This window comes from Scyliorhinus torazame, chromosome 14 (assembly GCF_047496885.1).
Source record: "Scyliorhinus torazame isolate Kashiwa2021f chromosome 14, sScyTor2.1, whole genome shotgun sequence".
NCBI lineage: Eukaryota > Metazoa > Chordata > Chondrichthyes > Carcharhiniformes > Scyliorhinidae > Scyliorhinus > Scyliorhinus torazame.
The window spans coordinates 228745393-228766322 of record NC_092720.1 but is presented as its reverse complement, the minus strand read 5'-3'; the positions used below and the strand labels follow the sequence as shown (position 1 = coordinate 228766322).

General features: G+C 57.2%; 1 protein-coding gene across 1 annotated transcript in view; it reads left to right on the top strand.

Annotated features, from left to right (window-relative positions):
• The window catches only part of LOC140389448 (nucleoside diphosphate kinase homolog 5-like), a 170985-nt gene extending 150284 nt beyond the window's left edge, over window positions 1-20701 (top strand). Inside the window, exons 5-6 of the mRNA XM_072473583.1 lie at window positions 2838-2956; window positions 20470-20701. Coding sequence (XP_072329684.1) covers window positions 2838-2956; window positions 20470-20562 — 212 coding nt within the window. The 3' untranslated portion in view covers window positions 20563-20701. The remainder of the gene's footprint in view (window positions 1-2837; window positions 2957-20469) is intronic.
• Window positions 20702-20930: the final 229 nt, after the last annotated feature.

Here is a 20930-nt window from a genome sequence, read left to right as displayed (position 1 = left end):
TCCCTCGAGTCTGTGACACAGGAACAGGAGGAGGCCCATTCAGCCCCCTCCTCGAGCCTGTTACACAGGAACAGGAGGAGGCCCATTCAGCCCCTCGAGTCTGTGACACAGGAACAGGAGGAGGCCCATTCAGCCCCTCGAGTCTGTTACTCAGGAACAGGAGGAGGCCCATTCAGCCCCTCGAGCCTGTTACACAGGAACAGGAGGAGGCCCATTCAGTCCCTCGAGCCTGTTACTCAGGAACAGGAGGAGCCCATTCAGCCCCTCGAGCCTGTTACACAGGAACAGGAGGAGCCCATTCAGCCCCTCAAGCCTGTTACACAGGAACAGGAGGAGGCCCATTCAGCCCCTCGAGCCTGTTACTCAGGAACAGGAGGAGCCCATTCAGCCCCTCGAGTCTGTTACACAGGAACAGGAGGAGCCCATTCAGCCCCTCAAGTCTGTTACACAGGAACAGGAGGAGGCCCATTCAGCCCCTCAAGCCTGTTACACAAGAACAGGAGGAGGCCCATTCAGCCCCTCGAGCCTGTTACACAGGAACAGGAGGAGGCCCATTCGGCCCCTCGAGTCTGTTACACAGGAACAGGAGGAGGCCCATTCAGCCCCTCGAGTCTGTTACACAGGAACAGGAGGAGGCCCACTCAGCCCCTCGAGCCTGTTATACAGGAACAGGAGGAGGCCCATTCAGCCACTCGAGTCTGTTACACTGGAACAGGAGGAGGGGTATTCAGCCCCTCGAGTCTGTTACACAGGAACAGGAGGAGGCCCATTCAGCCCCTCAAGCCTGTTACACTGGAACAGGAGGAGGCCCATTCAGCCCCTTGAGTCTGTTACACAGGAACAGGAGGAGGCCCATTCAGCCCCTCAAGCCTGTTACACTGGAACAGGAGGAGGCCCATTCAGCCCCTCGAGTCTGTTACACAGGAACAGGAGGAGGCCCATTCAGCCACTCGAGTCTGTTACACTGGAACAGGAGGAGGGGTATTCAGCCCCTCGAGTCTGTTACACAAGAACAGGAGGAGGCCCATTCTATCCCTCGAGTCTGTGACACAGGAACAGGAGGAGGCCCATTCAGCCCCTCATGTCTGTTACACAGGAACAGGAGGAGGCCCATTCAGCCACTCGAGTCTGTTACACTGGAACAGGAGGAGGGGTATTCAGCCCCTCGAGTCTGTTACACAAGAACAGGAGGAGGCCCATTCTATCCCTCGAGTCTGTGACACAGGAACAGGAGGAGGCCCATTCAGCCCCTCGAGTCTGTTACTCAGGAACAGGAGAAGGCCCATTCAGCCACTCGAGTCTGTTACACTGGAACAGGAGGAGGCCCATTCAGCCCCTCGAGTCTTTTACTCAGGAACAGGAGGAGGCCCATTCAGCCCCTCGAGCCTGTTACACTGGAACAGGATGAGCCCATTTTGCCAATCAATTAGATCCAGTGCATCTGAACTTTATTTAATATCTGCCCATGCTAAACCCTGCTGACTCTACACCAACACATTATCGAGTCACAATGGTTGCGTGTTACCCCAAACCCAAGCTATTTGACGATGAAACTAGACACCAATGGGTTTATTCCCAGAATGCAACATTACATGTGCCTGCTCACTACCAGCAACACAGTGGCCCAACGGTCTCTCTTTATAAGTGCTCTGAATACATAATCATTACTTTAAAAAATATTTTTATTCACGGCTTTTCAACTCAAATATAAACATACAAAACATCAAAAGAGCAATCAAAGAGCATCGGAAGGACATCACATCAACCCAACAACCCCAAACCCTCCAGCCTCCCTGAGCCCGGCCCCCAACCGTGTCCTGCCTTCCCCCTTTTTTACCCCCTTATCCCACCAAAAGTCCCCCCCCCCACTCCCTCACTGACCCCTCAATCCTCCTTGAAGAAATGGATGAATGGTTTCCACCTCCGAGTGAACCACATTTCAACCGACCCCCGCTTAATCTTTTCTAACCGGAGGAATTCAGGCAGGTCCCTGACCCTCCTGTTGTGTTCTGCTTCTTCACGTAGCATACGCTGCTTCCTTGATGTGCACTCTGACAAAGGAAGGTTCAGACTTGGAGATCGGTTCAACACATTTATTGAACAGTTAACAATTCTCCTACTTGAGTTCGACTCTCCTGCTAATCTTGCTACAGTAACTCAAACTAACCAGTCTGCTCTCAGCCATGCGGTGGGTGTGATGCTTCCTTGATCTGCCCCTGTCTCTCTACGTGTCGTCTGTGGACAGAGAAAGAGCATGTGTGCCCTGTCCTTTTATATCGGTAGCCCCCTTGTGGTAGTGTCACCTCTGGGTGTCTTGACTGCCCATTGGTCGTGTCCTATTCTATGTGTTCATTAGCTGTGTGTCTGCGTGTCATGACTTCTCTGGAGCTCCCTCTAGTGTTTACTTAGTCACAATGTATTTACATTAACCCCTTGTGTATTTACAGTGATGCATGTCATCACACCACCCCCCCTGCCTTTAATGGCTCCGAGTCCCTCCAACATCTATGTTCTGTGTTCTATGTTCCATAACGAGATCCAACTCCGGGCTATCGGGGAGGCAAAGGCCAAAACATCCACACCTCTCCCCCCCCCCCCCCCCCCCCCCCCCCGCGGGTCTTCCAACACCCCAAACATGACCACCTGTGGTGTCTGTGTACATAGTTAAACAATGCCCTTCACCCGAGCGTCTTCGCGATATATAATTAACATACCATGAATGTCCTGGGGGGGAATGTCTTGACGAAGAGCTGGTTTAACGCCACCTCTATTCTTGAAAAGATGCTGAAGTGCTGTGCAACGCTGAGACTTGCCGCTTCTTTTCCAAATCCCCACAGTGACCATCGAGCCGTTTCCCGCTGACCAGGCTGCGGTGGACTATCTCAGCAAGTTTGTGAACCCCACCTTGCTGATTGGGTTGACAGAAATCTGCAAGCGGAAACCGGCCGATCCAATTGTAAGTGCCTTGCTGAGGGCTACCGGAGTGGGAGTGGCGCCTCGGAAACAGCAGCAGGATTCCGACCATCCAGCCTGCTCCGCCAGTGGTCATGGCTGAATGTGCTGGGCCCTCAACCCCATTTCCTGCTGTGGTGAGCCACGTATGGCTACGTAAGGCTGTTGTATATATTGTTCTGATCTATTAGTATTGTTCTCTCCACTGTTGTATATACTTGTTGTTATTGCTGTTCTGTTATTGGTTGTTGCTGTTGGAAGTCCGGCGGGGTTGAAGCGGACTCACACGTTCAGTCTCACCGGAGGATGAATTGTTCGCTGCGCACGCCTCAGCTCCGGCTGCGGCGGGGACACTGGCGTCGAGACCTTCGGCTCCGGGGGCACATCGTCCGCACAACAGGGTCCCGGATAGGGTGACGACGCAGAGGCAGGGCTAAAGGACCCTGTGGGAGATGTTGGTGAAGGTGTAGGTGGGGAAGTGGGTGGGGAGGGGGCTGGGAGGGGCGCGGTGATAATGGGCGCGGGGGTACCTGTGGGAGCCAGGTCCCGGAGGGAGACTGTGTCCTGTCGTCCATCGCGGTGTGCCACATACGCGTACTGAGGGTTCGCGTGGAGAAGCTGAACCCGCTCGACCAGGGGATCGGCCTCATGGCTCCTCGCGTGTTTCCGTAGGAGGACTTGCCCAGGTTTCGTCAACCAGGCCGGGAGCGAGACCCCGGAGATCGACGTCCTGGGAAAGACAAATAGACGGTTGTGAGGGGTCTCGTTTGTGGCAGTGCACAGAAGCGACTGGATGGAGTGGAGCGCGTCTGGGAGGACCTCCTGCCAGCGGGAGACTGGGAGACTTCCAGACCGTAGGGCCAGAAGGACGGCCTTCCAGACAGTAGCATTCTCCCTCTCCAGCTGCCCGTTCCCCTGGGGGTTGTAGCTGGTAGTCCTGCTCGAGGCGACTCCCTTACTGAGCAGGTACTGACGCAGCTCATCACTCATAAAAGAGGAACTCCGATCGCTATGTGTATAGGCGGGGAAACCAAACAGGGAGAAAATGCCGCACAGGGCCTTGATGACAGTGGCAGAGGACATATCAGGACGAGGGATTGCAAACGGGAAGCGGGAGTACTCATCAACAACGTTGAGAAAGTACACATTATGGTCAGTGGGCGGGAGTGGCCCTTTAAAGTCCACGCTGAGGCGTTCAAAAGGGTGGGAGGCCTTTACCAGGTGAGCCTTGTCCGGCCGATAGAAGTGCGGCTTGCACTCTGCACAGATTTACCAATCCCTGGTCACAGCCCTGACATCCTCAGTGGAGTCGGGCAGGTTGTGGGCCTTGACGAAGTGAAGAAGCCGGGTGACCCCCGGGTGACAGAGGTCGTTGTGGATGGCCCGTAACCGGTCTGTTTGCGCACTGGCGCATATACTGCGGGACAGGGCATCTGGGGCTCGTTGAACTTCCCAGGGCGATACAAGATGTCGTAGTTATAGGTGGAGAGCTCGATTCTCCACTGCAAAATCTTGTCCTTCTTAACCTTGCCCCGCTGCGTGTTATTAAACATGAAGGCAACTGACCGTTGGTCTGTGAGGAGAGTGAATCTCCTGTCAGCCAGGTAATGCCTCCAGTGGGGCTGGCTTTTAAAGCAGACCAAGGCAGGCCAGCAGCATGGTTCAATTCCTGTACCAGCCTCCCCGAACAGGCGCCGGAATGTGGCGACTAGGGGCTTTTCACAGTAACTTCATTGAAGCCTACTTGTGACAATAAGCGATTTTCATTTCATTTCATTTTTCAGTGTCGCACAGCTTCCACAATGGCTTGTGCCTCCTTCGCGACGGAGGAGTGTCGAATCCCAGAGGCATGGAGGGTACGGGAGGCGACTGGCCTTCCTGCCTGGTTGATGGTAGCGGCCAGGGGAAAGTCAGACGCATCGCTCTCCACCTGGAACGGAAGCGATTCATCCCCAGCGGCATCGCGGCCTTGGCAATGTCGGCTCTGATGCGGTTGAAAGCCAAGCGGCCCTCAGCCGCCAGGGGAAAAATGGTGGACTTAATGAGTGGGCGGGCCTTGTCCGCGTAGTTGGGGACCCACTGGGCATAATACGAGAAAAACCCCAGGCATCGTTTTAGGGCCTTGGGGCAGTGGGGAAGGGGAGCTGGAGAAGGGGGCGCATGCGGCTGGGGTCGGGCCCTAGGACACCGTTTTCCACGACATAGCCGAGGATGGCTGGCCGGGTTCTGCGGAAAACGCATTTCTCCTTTTTGCAGGTTAAATTAAGGAGTCGGGCGGTGCGGAGGAATTTGTCTAGGTTCGCGTCATGGTCCTGCAGGTCATGGCCGCAGATGGTGACATTATCCAAGTACGGGAACGTGGCCCGCAGCCCGTACTGGTCCACCATTCGGTCCATTGTTCGTTGGAAGACCGAAACCCCATTGGTGACCCGAAGGGGACCCTGAGGAAATGGAAGAGGTGGCCACCTGCCTCGAAGGCAGTGTACTGGCGGTCTTCCGGCCGGATAGGGAGCTGGTGGTACACGGGCTTCAAGTCTACCGTAGAGAAGACTCGATACTGCACAATCTGATTTACCGTGTCAGATATGCGTGGGAGGGGGTACGCATCGAGCTGCGTGTACCGGTTGATCGTCTGACTGTAGTCGACTACTATCCGGTTCTTCTCCCTGGTCCGGACGACCACCACTTGCGCTCTCCAGGGGCTGTTGCTGGCCTTGATGACCCCTTCCTCCAGGAGCCGCTGAACCTCTGACCTGATGAAGGCCCTGTCCTGAGCACTGTACCGTCTGCTCCGGGTGGCGACGGGCTTACAATCTGGGGTGAGGTTCGCGAAGAGCGAGGGAGGGGCGACCTTCAGGGTCGCGAGGCTGCAGATCGTGAGAGGGGGCAGGGGTTCCCGAATTTTAGTGTTAGGCTTCTGAGGTTGCACTGGAAATCTAACCCGAGCAGGAGGGGAGCGCAGAGATGAGGGAGGACGTAGAGCTTAAAGTTAGTGTACTCTACGCCTTCTATTGACAGATTTGCGACGCAATACCCCCGGATCTGTACAGAGTGCGAACCGGATGCGAGGGATATGGTCTGCGAGACGCGGAGGGCGCAGAGCCTTACCATATCCCGCTGGACAAAACTATCTGTGCTCCCGGTGTTAAGTAATGGGTTACGAGACATTGCAATTAGTTGTCTCATTTATGTTAAGTATCCATTAATTGACACTGATATGTAAAGGGACTTCAGGTGGCCTCTGTCGGGTGGTGTGTTGTCGGAGTTTTGTGCAGAGGCTGTTGAAGTGAAATAAATGGCGTTTGGTGAAAAGGAACAGGAGTTTTGACTCTTCATACAACAGTAACTAAAACGTATAACAATAGGAGCAGAGGGTGGTTGCTGTGTAAATGTGAAGGTTTGAAAGATACAACTTTTCCTGATCAAACCAAGGAGTGAGTGAGAAGGGGGAGAAAAAGATACATGGCTGAGCCGAGGATAAAGATGGCCGGATATGACTATCCTCCCTTATTTTCTGAAAGGGAATCGTACGACCAATGGAGAAGTGCAGTAGTTATGTGGACTAAGGTAACTGCTTTGGGAAAGAGAAAACAAGGCATGGCATTGGCTCTTTCTTTACCATATGGCAGTAAAATCCGAAACAAAGTGCTTTCTGAGCTGGAATTGGAAGAGTTAGACTCAGAAGAAGGTCTGGACACTTTATTACATTATATGGATAAGATTTACAAGAAAGATGACTTGTTAAGTGCGTATGAAGCATGGTCGGAATTTGATAAGTTCCGGAAAATGGAGGATATCTCCATGGAAGACTATATAATGGAATTTGGCAGACTATATAAACGGCTGCAGAAACACAACCTGGAATTTCCACAGTCTGTGTTGGCCTTTAAATTACTTGACTGTGCTAGAGTGAGCAACATGGATAGGCTCCTGGTTTTGACAGGAGTTCAGTTTACTATTTCAAGTAGAGTGGTTAAGGATGTGTTAAGGCAGTTGAAAATGGGACTTTAGCTGATAAAAAGCTTGTGGTATTAAAACTGCATAGGCAATTTGCACATCCGTCTCCTCGGAGGCTGAAAAATGTATTAAAGGATGCAGGGGTAAGGGATGCGACTATACTAAACTGATAGAACAGGTTGGTGACTGCTGTGAAGTTTGTAGGAAGTACAGTAGGACACCAGCACGACCGATAGTAACCCTACCTTTGGCCAGGGATTTTAACGACATTGTGGCCATGGACCTTAAGACCTGGGATAAAGCAAATAATATATTTATTTTGCATTTTGTAGAATTAGCAACCAGATATAGTCAATCAACGATTGTATGAAGTAAAGAAAAGAGAGTAATTCTGGATCAAATCGTGGAAAAATGCATAAGGACAGGAATGGGTCCACCGGCAAAATTCCTTACGGACAATGGGGGAGAATTTGCTAATGATGAGTTTAGGGATATGTGTGAAAACATGAATATCGGAGTTATGAATACGGCTGCAGAAAGCCCATTTAGTAATGGTGTCTGTGAAAGAAATCATGCTGTCATCAATGACATGCTTCGGAAAATTTTGGCAGATCAACCAAATTGCAGGCTAAATTCAGCTTTAGCATGGGCAGTACATGCAAAGAATTCATTGCAGATGGTTGGGGGCTATAGTCCTTATCAATTAGTGTTTGGTAGAAACCCTAAAATTCCGTCCATTTTGGATGACCAGCCTCCAGCTTGGGAGGGGACTACAATTGTCTCTGGTTTTGCTGAACATTTAAATGCATTACAAAGCAGTAGAAACACTTTTTTGGAAGCAGAAGTCTCTGAAAGAATTCGCAGAGCTTTAAGACATAACGTACGGCCATCAGATGCCATGTTTCAGCAAGGAGGCATGGTATACTATAAGAGAGACAATTCTAATGAATGGAAAGGCCCAGGGAAGATCATAGGCATAGATGGCAAAACAATTATTTTGCAACATGGTAATCAAACTGTTAGGGTACATTCATCAAGGATAATGGGTACAGATTACAAATTTAGACAGAGCAGACAGACATGACGAGGAACCAGAGTCATCTGGTACGCATGTGTTACAGAACTATGAGGACCAATTAACTGATATAGACAGGGTTTCTGCGGAGGAACACAACACTTCTGATGAATTAGAACAGGCCATTTATCCAAAAGGGCAGCTGCCAAAAGTTGGTACAAAAGTGACATACTTGCCTGAAGGGTCTAGTCAATGGAAGGATGCAACTGTTATTAGTAGAGCAGGGAAGGCCACTGGAAAGTATAAACATTGGTTGAATGTACAGCATTCAGGGGAAGGAGTCAAGACAATGGATTGGGAAAACAAAGTTCAAAAATGGAGGGCACAGAAACGCAGTGCCAGTTCAGATAGTACATCGGTTAGTGAACAGGTCCACAGGAAAAGGTCGAGAACTATTGAAAGGACATCCCACAGCAGAAGGGAAAGACCAAGCAGTAGCAGTATAGAACGAGATACCAGGCGGGAGAGGGGACATAGTTTATCAAGATCTCGGAACATGAGTAAGACTGAAAAAGTTATTAAAGAAGCTAAACAGCAAGAATTGCATAGTTGGAGTGAATATGGGGTATACACGGGAGTACCAGATAGGGGACAAAGAGCTCTATCCCACAGATGGATTTGCACGAAAAAGGTTCTTCCGGATGGAACGTATAAGGCAAAGGCCAGGCTTGTGGCAAGGGGATTTGAAGAAAACTTAGAAGATCAGGATTCAAGGGTAGATTCACCTACAGCAGGAAAGGTTATTTTAAAGATCTTCTTGGCTCTATTAGCCACAAAGGCATGGGAATGCAAATCTATAGATATAAAAGCTGCCTTTTTGCAGGGGCATCAGCTCCAGAGAGACATTTTTCTCTGACCTCCTAAAGAAGGAGCTAACACAGAAGGGGTAATCTGGAAGTGGAACAAGTGTGTATATGGATTAAATGATGCACCTAGAGTCTGGTATTTTTCGGTAAGGTCAGTTTTGTTAAAGTTAGGCTGTTACCAGTTGAAAGCAGATCCTGCAATGTTTTACGGGCACTATAAAGGAAACCTTTCTGGCATTTTTATGATGCATGTCGATGATTTTTTGTGGGGTTGGACTAGTGATTTTGAAACTATTGTAATCTCTGGTTTGAGGAAAGAATTCAGGGTTGGAAGTCAGGCTTCCGGTGCATTTAAATATATTGGACTGGAAATTGGACAGACTAAGTTAGGGGCAACTTTACGTCAGCAATCTTATTTGGAAAGCATCAGCCCAATAGCAATTAGTCGTGGCCGAGTTTCACAAAAAGACGCAATGGTTTCAAAGATAGAAAAAGAGCAACTGCGAAGTTTAATTGGGCAACTGAATTGGTTAGGTAGACAGACTAGACCGGACGTGAGTTTTGATGTCTCAGAGTTGAGTACAAAAATGAATGATCCCAAAGTGGAAGACATAATAAGAGCAAATAAAGCGTTGGCCAAACTAAAAATGCAGGAGTGTGTTTTGAAGTTCCTGGTTTTAGGTGACCTTAGGCACTTGAAACTCATAGTTTATAGTGATGCGTCCGACGCAAATTTATGTTGGGGTTTCAAGCGCAGGAGGTTTTATAATTTTCCTTTTGGGGTACAATGGTAAATGTTGCCCGCTTGTGTGGGAAACAAAGAAAATAAGGAGAGTGGTAAAAAGCACTTTGGCTGCTGAGACGTTAAGCCTTGTAGAGGCGGTGGATATGGCCTTTTATATAAGTCTGGTATTGACAGAAATTTTGGGATTAGGGGATTTGGGTAATATAACTATTGACTGTCACATTGACAATAAATCCCTGTGGGACAATGTGCACTCTACAAAAAGTGTCAATGAAAAGAGGTTACGGATAGACATCGCAAGTTTGAAGCAGATGTTGGACAGAGGGGAAATAACAAAAATTAAATGGGTCAACAGGAGCTATCAACTGTCAGACTGTTTCACGAAGGCGAGTTCACAGAAACTTTTGGATATTGTTAATGAAGGGCGCTTGTTTCTGTGACTGTTTTTTTTCCCTTTCTCGTCCAAACAAAACAAAAGGGGAAAATCATGTGTGTGTTTTTGAGTTTCTTGAAATTTTATTTTCACCTAATTATTTTTTTTTCTCCTAGGAAGGGGAGACTGTGAAGTAATGGGTTAAGAAACATTGCAATTAGTTGTCTCATTTATGTTAAGTATCCATTAATTGACACAGATATGTAAAGGGGCTTCAGGTGGCCTCTGTCAGGTGATGTGTAGTTAGAGTTTTGTGCAGAGGCTGTTGGAAGGAAATAAATGTGTGTTGGTGAAAAAGGAATAGAACTTTAGACTCTTTATATCACAGCAACTAAAACGTCTAACACCCGGAGTCGAAGAGGCAGGACGTCTCCTGCCCGTTGCGTTTGACAGCCATCATCGAATTTGGCAGATGGTAAGGCCGGGACTGGTCGAGCTGGACCGAGCTGAGGTAATGCGAATGACTATCTGTGGCAACAGCGTGATCATAAAATGTCGGCATCGACAATGTCGGCCAAGATGGCGGCGGCCACGGGTCGCACGCGGCGGATGACGCGTCGGAAGGGGGCGGTCCCGGCAGGCACGATGCCACGTTGTGGGGTCTGTGAGCCTCAGGCCGACCGGCTTTTGATTTTGGGGCTTTAGAGCGGCTCAGACATACCTCCAGAAAATGACTCATTACACACAGCGCTGCGTGCTGGGCAGCACTGCCGGGGATGCCAGCCCTGCCCGCAGAGATAACAGCAAGGTCCCCCGGAGCTGGGCAGCACTGCCGGGGATGCCAGCCCTGCCCGCAGAGATAACAGCAAGGTCCCCCGGAGCTGGGCAGCACTGCCGGGGATGCCAGCCCTGCCCGCAGAGATAACAGCAAGGTCCCCCGGAGCTGGGCAGCGCTGCCGGGGATGCCAGCCCTGCCCGCAGAGATAACAGCAAGGTCCCCCGGAGCTGGGCAGCACTGCCGGGGATGTCGGCCCTGCCCGCAGAGATAACAGCAAGGTCCCCCGGAGCTGGGCAGCACTGCCGGGGATGCCAGCCCTGCCCGCAGAGATAACAGCAAGGTCCCCCGGAGCTGGACAGCGCTGCCGGGGATGCAGGCCCTGCCCGCAGAGATAACAGCAAGGTCCCCCGGAGCTGGACAGCGCTGCCGGGGATGCAGGCCCTGCCCGCAGAGATAACAGCAAGGTCCCCCGGAGCTGGACAGCGCTGCCGGGGATGCAGGCCCTGCCCGCAGAGATAACAGCAAGGTCCCCCGGAGCTGGGCAGCACTGCCGGGGATGCCAGCCCTGCCCGCAGAGATAACAGCAAGGTCCCCCGGAGCTGGGCAGCACTGCCGGGGATGCCAGCCCTGCCCGCAGAGATAACAGCAAGGTCCCCCGGAGCTGGACAGCGCTGCCGGGGATGCCAGCCCTGCCCGCAGAGATAACAGCAAGGTCCCCCGGAGCTGGGCAGCACTGCCGGGGATGCCAGCCCTGCCCGCAGAGATAACAGCAAGGTCCCCCGGAGCTGGGCAGCGCTGCTGGGGATGCCAGCCCTGCCCGCAGAGATAACAGCAAGGTCCCCCGGAGCTGGGCAGCACTGCCGGGGATGCTGGCCCTGCCCGCAGAGATAACAGCAAGGTCCCCCGGAGCTGGGCATCGCTGCCGGGGATGCTGGCCCTGCCCGCAGAGATAACAGCAAGGTCCCCCGGAGCTGGGCAGCACTGCCGGGGATGTCAGCCCTGCCCGCAGAGATAACAGCAAGGTCCCCCGGAGCTGGACAGCGCTGCCGGGGATGCCAGCCCTGCCCGCAGAGATAACAGCAAGGTCCCCCGGAGCTGGACAGCACTGCCGGGGATGCAGGCCCTGCCCGCAGAGATAACAGCAAGGTCCCCCGGAGCTGGGCAGCACTGCCGGGGATGCTGGCCCTGCCCGCAGAGATAACAGCAAGGTCCCCCGGAGCTGGGCAGCACTGCCGGGGATGCCAGCCCTGCCCGCAGAGATAACAGCAAGGTCCCCCGGAGCTGGACAGCGCTGCCGGGGATGCCAGCCCTGCCCGCAGAGATAACAGCAAGGTCCCCCGGAGCTGGGCAGCGCTGCCGGGGATGCTGACACTGCCCGCAGAGATAACAGCAAGGTCCCCCGGAGCTGGGCAGCACTGCCGGGGATGCTGGCCCTGCCCGCAGAGATAACAGCAAGGTCCCCCGGAGCTGGGCAGCACTGCCGGGGATGCCAGCCCTGCCCGCAGAGATAACAGCAAGGTCCCCCGGAGCTGGACAGCGTTGCCGGGGATGCCAGCCCTGCCCGCAGAGATAACAGCAAGGTCCCCCGGAGCTGGGCAGCGCTGCCGGGGATGCTGGCCCTGCCCGCAGAGATAACAGCAAGGTCCCCCGGAGCTGGGCAGCACTGCCGGGGATGCTGGCCCTGCCCGCAGAGATAACAGCAAAGTCCCCCGGAGCTGGACAGTGCTGCCGGGGATGCTGGCCCTGCCCGCAGAGATAACAGCAAGGTCCCCCGGAGCTGGGCAGCACTGCCGGGGATGCTGGCCCTGCCCGCAGAGATAACAGCAAGGTCCCCCGGAGCTGGACAGCACTGCCGGGGATGCTGGCCCTGCCCGCAGAGATAACAGCAAGGTCCCCCGGAGCTGGACAGCACTGCCGGGGATGCTGGCCCTGCCCGCAGAGATAACAGCAAGGTCCCCCGGAGCTGGGCAGCACTGCCGGGGATGCTGGCCCTGCCCGCAGAGATAGCAGCAAGGTCCCCTGGAGCTGGGCAGCACTGCCGGGGATGCTGGCCCTGCCCGCAGAGATAACAGCAAGATCCCCCGGAGCTGGGCAGCACTGCCGGGGATGCCAGCCCTGCCCGCAGAGATAACAGCAAGGTCCCCCGGAGCTGGGCAGTGCTGCCGGGGATGCTGGCCCTGCCCGCAGAGATAACAGCAAGGTCCCCCGGAGCTCGGCAGTGCTGCCGGGGATGCTGGCCCTGCCCGCAGAGATAACAGCAAGGTCCCCCGGAGCTGGGCAGCACTGCCGGGGATGCAGGCCCTGCCCGCAGAGATAACAGCAAGGTCCCCCGGAGCTGGGTAGCACTGCCGGGGATGCTGGCCCTGCCCGCAGAGATAACAGCAAGGTCCCCCGGAGCTGGACAGTGCTGCCGGGGATGCAGGCCCTGCCCGCAGAGATAACAGCAAGGTCCCCCGGAGCTGGGCAGCACTGCCGGGGATGCAGGTCCTGCCCGCAGAGATAACAGCAAGGTCCCCCGGAGCTGGGTAGCACTGCCGGGGATGCTGGCCCTGCCCGCAGAGATAACAGCAAGGTCCCCCGGAGCTGGACAGTGCTGCCGGGGATGCAGGCCCTGCCCGCAGAGATAACAGCAAGGTCCCCCGGAGCTGGGCAGCCCTGCCGGGGATGCTGGCCCTGCCCGCAGAGATAACAGCAAGGTCCCCCGGAGCTGGGCAGCACTGCCGGGGATGCTGGTCCTGCCCGCAGAGATAACAGCAAGGTCCCCCGGAGCTGGGCAGCGCTGCCGGGGATGCTGGCCCTGCCCGCAGAGATAACAGCAAGGTCCCCCGGAGCTGGGCAGCACTGCCGGGGATGCCAGCCCTGCCCGCAGAGATAACAGCAAGGTCCCCCGGAGCTGGGCAGCACTGCCGGGGATGCTGGCCCTGCCCGCAGAGATAACAGCAAGGTCCCCCGGAGCTGGGCAGCACTGACGGGTCTGCCAGCCCTGCCCGCAGAGATAACAGCAAGGTCCCCCGGAGCTGGGCAGTGCTGCCGGGGATGCTGGCCCTGCCCGCAGAGATAACAGCAAGGTCCCCCGGAGCTGGGCAGCGCTGCCGGGGATGCCAGCCCTGCCCGCAGAGATAACAGCAAGGTCCCCCGGAGCTGGGCAGCGCTGCCAGGGATGCTGACACTGCCCGCAGAGATAACAGCAAGGTCCCCCGGAGCTGGGCAGCACTGCCGGGGATGCCAGCCCTGCCCGCAGAGATAACAGCAAGGTCCCCCGGAGCTGGGCAGCACTGCCGGGGATGCCAGCCCTGCCCGCAGAGATAACAGCAAGGTCCCCCGGAGCTGGGCAGCGCTGCCGGGGATGCTGGCCCTGCCCGCAGAGATAACAGCAAGGTCCCCCGGAGCTGGGCAGCACTGCCGGGGATGCAGGCCCTGCCCGCAGAGATAACAGCAAGGTCCCCCGGAGCTGGACAGCACTGCCGGGGATGCAGGCCCTGCCCGCAGAGATAACAGCAAGGTCCCCCGGAGCTGGGCAGCACTGCCGGGGATGCTGGTCCTGCCCGCAGAGATAACAGCAAGGTCCCCCGGAGCTGGGCAGCACTGCCGGTGATGCCAGCCCTGCCCGCAGAGATAACAGCAAGGTCCCCCGGAGCTGGGCAGCACTGCCGGTGATGCCAGCCCTGCCCGCAGAGATAACAGCAAGGTCCCCCGGAGCTGGGCAGCACTGCCGGGGATGCAGGCCCTGCCCGCAGAGATAACAGCAAGGTCCCCCGGAGCTGGGCAGCACTGCCGGGGATGCAGGCCCTGCCCGCAGAGATAACAGCAAGGTCCCCCGGAGCTGGACAGCACTGCCGGGGATGCAGGCCCTGCCCGCAGAGATAACAGCAAGGTCCTCCGGAGCTGGACAGCACTGCCAGGGATGCTGACCCTGCCCGCAGAGATAACAGCAAGGTCCCCCGGAGCTGGGCAGCGCAGCCGGGGATGCCAGCCCTGCCCACAGAGATAACAGCAAGGTCCCCCGGAGCTGGGCAGCACTGCCGGGGATGCAGGTCCTGCCCGCAGAGATAACAGCAAGGTCCCCCGGAGCTGGGCATCGCTGCCGGGGATGCTGGCCCTGCCCGCAGAGATAACAGCAAGGTCCCCCGGAGCTGGGCAGCACTGCCGGGGATGCTGGCCCTGCCCGCAGAGATAACAGCAAGGTCCCCCGGAGCTGGACAGCACTGCCGGGGATGCTGGTCCTGCCCGCAGAGATAACAGCAAGGTCCCCCGGAGCAGGGCAGCACTGCCGGGGATGCAGGCCCTGCCCGCAGAGATAACAGCAAGGTCCCCCGGAGCTGGACAGTGCTGCCGGGGATGCTGGTCCTGCCCGCAGAGATAACAGCAAGGTCCCCCGGAGCTGGGCAGTGCTGCCGGGGATGCTGGCCCTGCCCGCAGAGATAACAGCAAGGTCCCCCGGAGCTGGGCAGCACTGCCGGGGATGCTGGCCCTGCCCGCAGAGATAACAGCAAGGTCCCCCGGAGCTGGGCAGCGCTGCCGGGGATGCCAGCCCTGCCCGCAGAGATAACAGCAAGGTCCCCCGGAGCTGGACAGCACTGCCGGGGATGCTGACCCTGCCCGCAGAGATAACAGCAAGGTCCCCCGGAGCTGGGCAGCACTGCCGGGGATGCAGGCCCTGCCCGCAGAGATAACAGCAAGGTCCCCCGGAGCTGGGCAGCGCTGCCGGGGATGCAGGCCCTGCCCGCAGAGATAACAGCAAGGTCCCCCGGAGCTGGGCAGCACTGCCGAGGATGCAGGCCCTGCCCGCAGAGATAACAGCAAGGTCCCCCGGAGCTGGACAGCGCTGCCGGGGATGCAGGCCCTGCCCGCAGAGATAACAGCAAGGTCCCCCGGAGCTGGGCAGCACTGCCGGGGATGCCAGCCCTGCCCGCAGAGATAACAGCAAGGTCCCCCGGAGCTGGGCAGCACTGCCGGGGATGCCAGCCCTGCCCGCAGAGATAACAGCAAGGTCCCCCGGAGCTGGGCAGCACTGCCGGGGATGCTGACACTGCCCGCAGAGATAACAGCAAGGTCCCCCGGAGCTGGGCAGCGCTGCCGGGGATGCTGGTCCTGCCCGCAGAGATAACAGCAAGGTCCCCCGGAGCTGGGCAGCGCTGCCGGGGATGCAGGCCCTGCCCGCAGAGATAACAGCAAGGTCCCCCGGAGCTGGGCAGTGCTGCCGGGGATGCTGACCCTGCCCGCAGAGATAACAGCAAGGTCCCCCGGAGCTGGACAGCACTGCCGGGGATGCTGACACTGCCCGCAGAGATAACAGCAAGGTCCCCCGAAGCTGGACAGCACTGCCGGGGATGCTGGCCCTGCCCGCAGAGATAACAGCAAGGTCCCCCGGAGCTGGGCAGCACTGCCGGGGATGCTGGCACTGCCCGCAGAGATAACAGCAAGGTCCCCCGGAGCTGGGCAGCACTGCCGGGGATGCTGACACTGCCCGCAGAGATAACAGCAAGGTCCCCCGGAGCTGGGCAGCACTGCCGGGGATGCCAGCCCTGCCCGCAGAGATAACAGCAAGGTCCCCCAGAGCTGGGCAGCGCTGCCGGGGATGCAGGCCCTGCCCGCAGAGATAACAGCAAGGTCCCCCGGAGCTGGGCAGCACTGCCGGGGATGCAGGCCCTGCCCGCAGAGATAACAGCAAGGTCCCCCGGAGCTGGGTAGCAATGCCGGGGATGCTGGCCCTGCCCGCAGAGATAACAGCAAGGTCCCCCGGAGCTGGGTAGCACTGCCGGGGATGCCAGCCCTGCCCGCAGAGATAACAGCAAGGTCCCCCGGAGCTGGGCAGCACTGCCGGGGATGCTGGCCCTGCCCGCAGAGATAACAGCAAGGTCCCCCGGAGCTGGGCAGCACTGCCGGGGATGCTGGCCCTGCCCGCAGAGATAACAGCAAGGTCCCCCGGAGCTGGGCAGCGCTGCCGGGGATGCAGGCCCTGCCCGCAGAGATAACAGCAAGGTCCCCCGGAGCTGGGCAGCGCTGCCAGGGATGCTGACCCTGCCCGCAGAGATAACAGCAAGGTCCCCCGGAGCTGGGCAGCACTGCCGGGGATGCTGGCCCTGCCCGCAGAGATAACAGCAAGGTCCCCCGGAGCTGGGCAGCACTGCCGGGGATGCTGACCCTGCCCGCAGAGATAACAGCAAGGTCCCCCGGAGCTGGACAGTGCTGCCGGGGATGCAGGCCCTGCCCGCAGAGATAACAGCAAGGTCCCCCGGAGCTGGGCAGCACTGCCGGGGATGCTGACCCTGCCCGCAGAGATAACAGCAAGGTCCCCCGGAGCTGGACAGTGCTGCCGGGGATGCAGGCCCTGCCCGCAGAGATAACAGCAAGGTCCCCCGGAGCTGGGCAGCGCTGCCGGGGATGCCAGCCCTGCCCGCAGAGATAACAGCAAGGTCCCCCGGAGCTGGGCAGCACTGCCGGGGATGCAGGCCCTGCCCGCAGAGATAACAGCAAGGTCCCCCGGAGCTGGGCAGCGCTGCCGGGGATGCCGGCCCTGCCCGCAGAGATAACAGCAAGGTCCCCCGGAGCTGGACAGCACTGCCGGGGATGCAGGCCCTGCCCGCAGAGATAACAGCAAGGTCCCCCGGAGCTGGGCAGCACTGCCGGGGATGCCGGCCCTGCCCGCAGAGATAACAGCAAGGTCCCCCGGAGCTGGGCAGCACTGCCGGGGATGCTGACCCTGCCCGCAGAGATAACAGCAAGGTCCCCCGGAGCTGGGCAGCACTGCCGGGGATGCTGACCCTGCCCGCAGAGATAACAGCAAGGTCCCCCGGAGCTGGCTGGCAGCCGCGCGGCGCAGGAGTGAGATAAGCCTGGGTCGGGGGATGGCTTCACGTCTGACGTCCCCGAGGATGCCGCGTGGTCGGATGGGAAGGCCTCGAGGCTCTGGAAAGCCACTTATGGTGAGGTCGCCAGCTTCACTGTCGCCTCGAGGTTGATCGTCCCTTTCCCGAGGAGACGTGCCGGACATAGCTGGACCGGACTCCAGCCACATACGTGTCCCGAATCATTAGCTCCAAATGCTCCGGTGCAGAGACCGCCCGGCAGTTACAACTGCGGGCGAGTACCCTCAACTCCCGAAGATACTCCCCGAGCGACTCACGCTGGCGCCGACGCCGCGTGGTGAGGAGGTGTCGGGCGAGAACCTCGTTGAACGGCCTCACAAACTATCCCTTGAGTACACCTACAGCCTCCGCATTCGAGCCCACATCTCGGATTAACTGGAAGATCCGGTGTCTCACCCGGGCGTTGAGGAGATATTGCTTGATTGCCGGGGAAACTGCAGCAGTCGAGGGTTCGAGGTAGGTCTCGAAGCAGCTGAGCCAATGCTCAAAGATAGCCGGCGTTTCAGCAGCCTGCGGGTCCAGTTCCAGGCGTTCAGGTTTGAGGGCAGCATCCATTATCAAAATTTTAGTTTATTAAATTGCTGGACATCAATTCAGACGAGACGCTGAGAAGCAGTGAACCGATGCTTCAATAAGCTAAATATGTGCCGACCTGTAGCTCCTCCCGCACTGCAGGGCTGACCCAGGTCAACAGGCTCTATACCCCCACCGCTGGGCGGAGCCACAGGCGGAGCCAACAGCAGCACCAATAATAACATTCCAACAGTACAACAGCAACAACCAATAACAGAACAGCAATAACAACAAGTATATACAACAGTGGAGAGAACAATACTAATAGATCAGAACAATATATACAACAGCCTTACGTGGCTCACCACACCTGCCCCCTCCCTGAGTCCCTTGTTTCCCCGAGGGACCAAGGGCAGGCGGGGAGTCCGGAAAATCCTGGCCCGACCAGACCGACGGAGCAGGGGATTGGGGGGGGTGGGGGGGAGACACTCTTGTCCTGGGCCTTGCATCCTGGCCAGCTGGGAAGGGGTGGGAGGGGTCTGTGGGGATGGGGGGGCTGTGGGGTGGGGGGGTGGTTCTGTGGGGATGGGGGGGCTGTGGGGTGGGGGGCTGGTTCTGGGGTGGATGGGGGGCTGTGGGGTGGGTGGGTGGTTCTGTGGGGATGGGGGGGCTGTGGGGTGGGGGGCTGGTTCTGGGGTGGATGGGGGGCTGTGGGGTGGGTGGGTGGTTCTGTAGGGATGGGGGGGCTGTGGGGTGGGGGGTTGGTTCTGGGGTGGATGGGGGGCTGTGGAGTGGGTGGGTGGTTCTGTGGGGATGGGGGGCTGTGGGGTGGGGGGCTGGTTCTGGGAGTTAACCCGAGCGTTTATCGCCACACGGTTCGAGAAGGTCCAGGATTAGGGAGGATACTTGGGTGACCCTCCTGGGCGTGGCCCCACCTATGCGTCCGCGGGGGGGGGGGGGGGGGGGGGGGGGGGGGGGGGGCTCAGGGAGCCGGGTGATGTGGTCTCCCTGAATGCAGGAGAGTGATGGTGACTGGCACTGAGGGCAAGGTCGTGATGGGCCCACCTCAAACGGGCCAACAAGAGTGAGGTCTGATGCATGGTCAGGTCAAATATGTACAAAGTCAGTGCTCTACATCCCTGAGTGATTAACGAGCCCCACGCTGTGAAGCTCCAATTTCTCAACTCTCCTAACCCCACCGCTACGTCCAGATCTCGCCCAGGATCCACATCGGAGGTGGAGATAGTCGGCCAAAGTTCGTCACAGCCAGCAAAGGACTTTCTGAAGGGATAGATCCTGATCATGACCGGATGTTGATTGAGGGATAAATATTGTCCAGGTCACCTGGGAGAACTCCCTTGCTCTTGTTTCAATTAGTGCCATCCAACCGCACCCACACCAACCAAAGTCCAGACAGGGCCGCAGGCTAACGGCACGACTCAAAGACGGCTCTTCCACCATAACAGCAGAAGAACGTGAGAATTTGTTTTCAAAAGGCGTACAGTCACAACCGTGGGCATCCCTGGCGAGGCTGGTATGTCGACCCCCTTCCGTCCCTCATCGCCCTGGAGGAGGGTCATTCGGGATGGACAAGAGCAAAACACCTTGTGCTCTCATTTTGTTCGAGAAGCAAGATGAGGCCCTGGGCAGCACGGTGGCACAGTGGGTTAGCACTGCTGCCTCTCGGCGCCGAGGTCCCAGGTTCAATCCCGGCTCTGGGTCACTGTCCGTGTGGAGTTTGCACATTCTCCCCGTGTCTGCGTGGGTTTCGCCCCCACAACCCAAAGATGTGCAGGGTGGGTGGATTGGCCACGCTAAATTGCCCCTTAATTGGAAAAAATGAATTGGGTACTCTAAATTTTTTTTAAAAAATTTTACATGAGGCCTTTCGGCCCCTCGAGCCTGTTGACCCAGTCGATGAGCTCACGGCTGACCTGACCATGGCCTTACGCCCGCTGCTATTTCTGCCCGTTTCCCCCGTAAACCCTTGAGTCCTTTGCCAGTCAGGAATCTGTCTAACCCAGCCCCGAATCTGTTTAACTGCCCAGGCTCCGGCCTCCTCTGGGGGGGGGGGACAGAATTCCCGACAGGACCCTCTGGGAGCAGAAATTCCTCCTCACCTCGTGCGCTCCGGCAGCACTGCTTGGAGGCGTCGGGCTTGACATACACGCCTGAATCTCGCGAGTGACCCACAGGTTATACGTCCCACACTCTTGAGTTTCAGGTGAAGATTGGGAGATATCTGTCTTTCCCAGCAGATTGCTGACCCCCCCACCAGCCCCTCGACAGTGCTAAGACCCCCCCCCCCTTGGCCGTGCTACAGAAGGAGGTACTTGGGGTGGGGGGGTGTGGGTGGGGGAGGGAGGTTTCCGAGGACTAACTGGTTTACTTTCTGTTACAGATCTGGCTCGCAGATTGGCTCCTGGAGCACAATCCCAACAGTCCCGAAGTTAAGGAGGGGGAAGTGAAGGAACCCCCGGAATGCACCTTCTGAACCAGTAAATTCACACCGCGTGAGGGAGGGGAGGGGGTCACTGTCGACTGGGCCATGCGGCAGGTCACCTTTGTTTCCAGCTTCGACGTTTACAGTTCTTCAAAACTACCAACACCATTAAATTCCTGCTCTCACTCGAGTCACTCCTGGTTGAATGATTTGCACCACACAACAGCCAAACACCACCCTGTGGCGGGCGGGAGTCGATGGGGGCGAAGGCACGGGAGTGGCGAGTTTGAATTTATACAGCACCTCTTTCAGCTCGGGATATGGCGAAGTGCTTGGAAACCAACCAGACTAGGCCGGCAATCTGCCCATGACCAAATAATTTGGGCCGGGAGGGGGAGGGGCGGGGGTTGACACTGAGC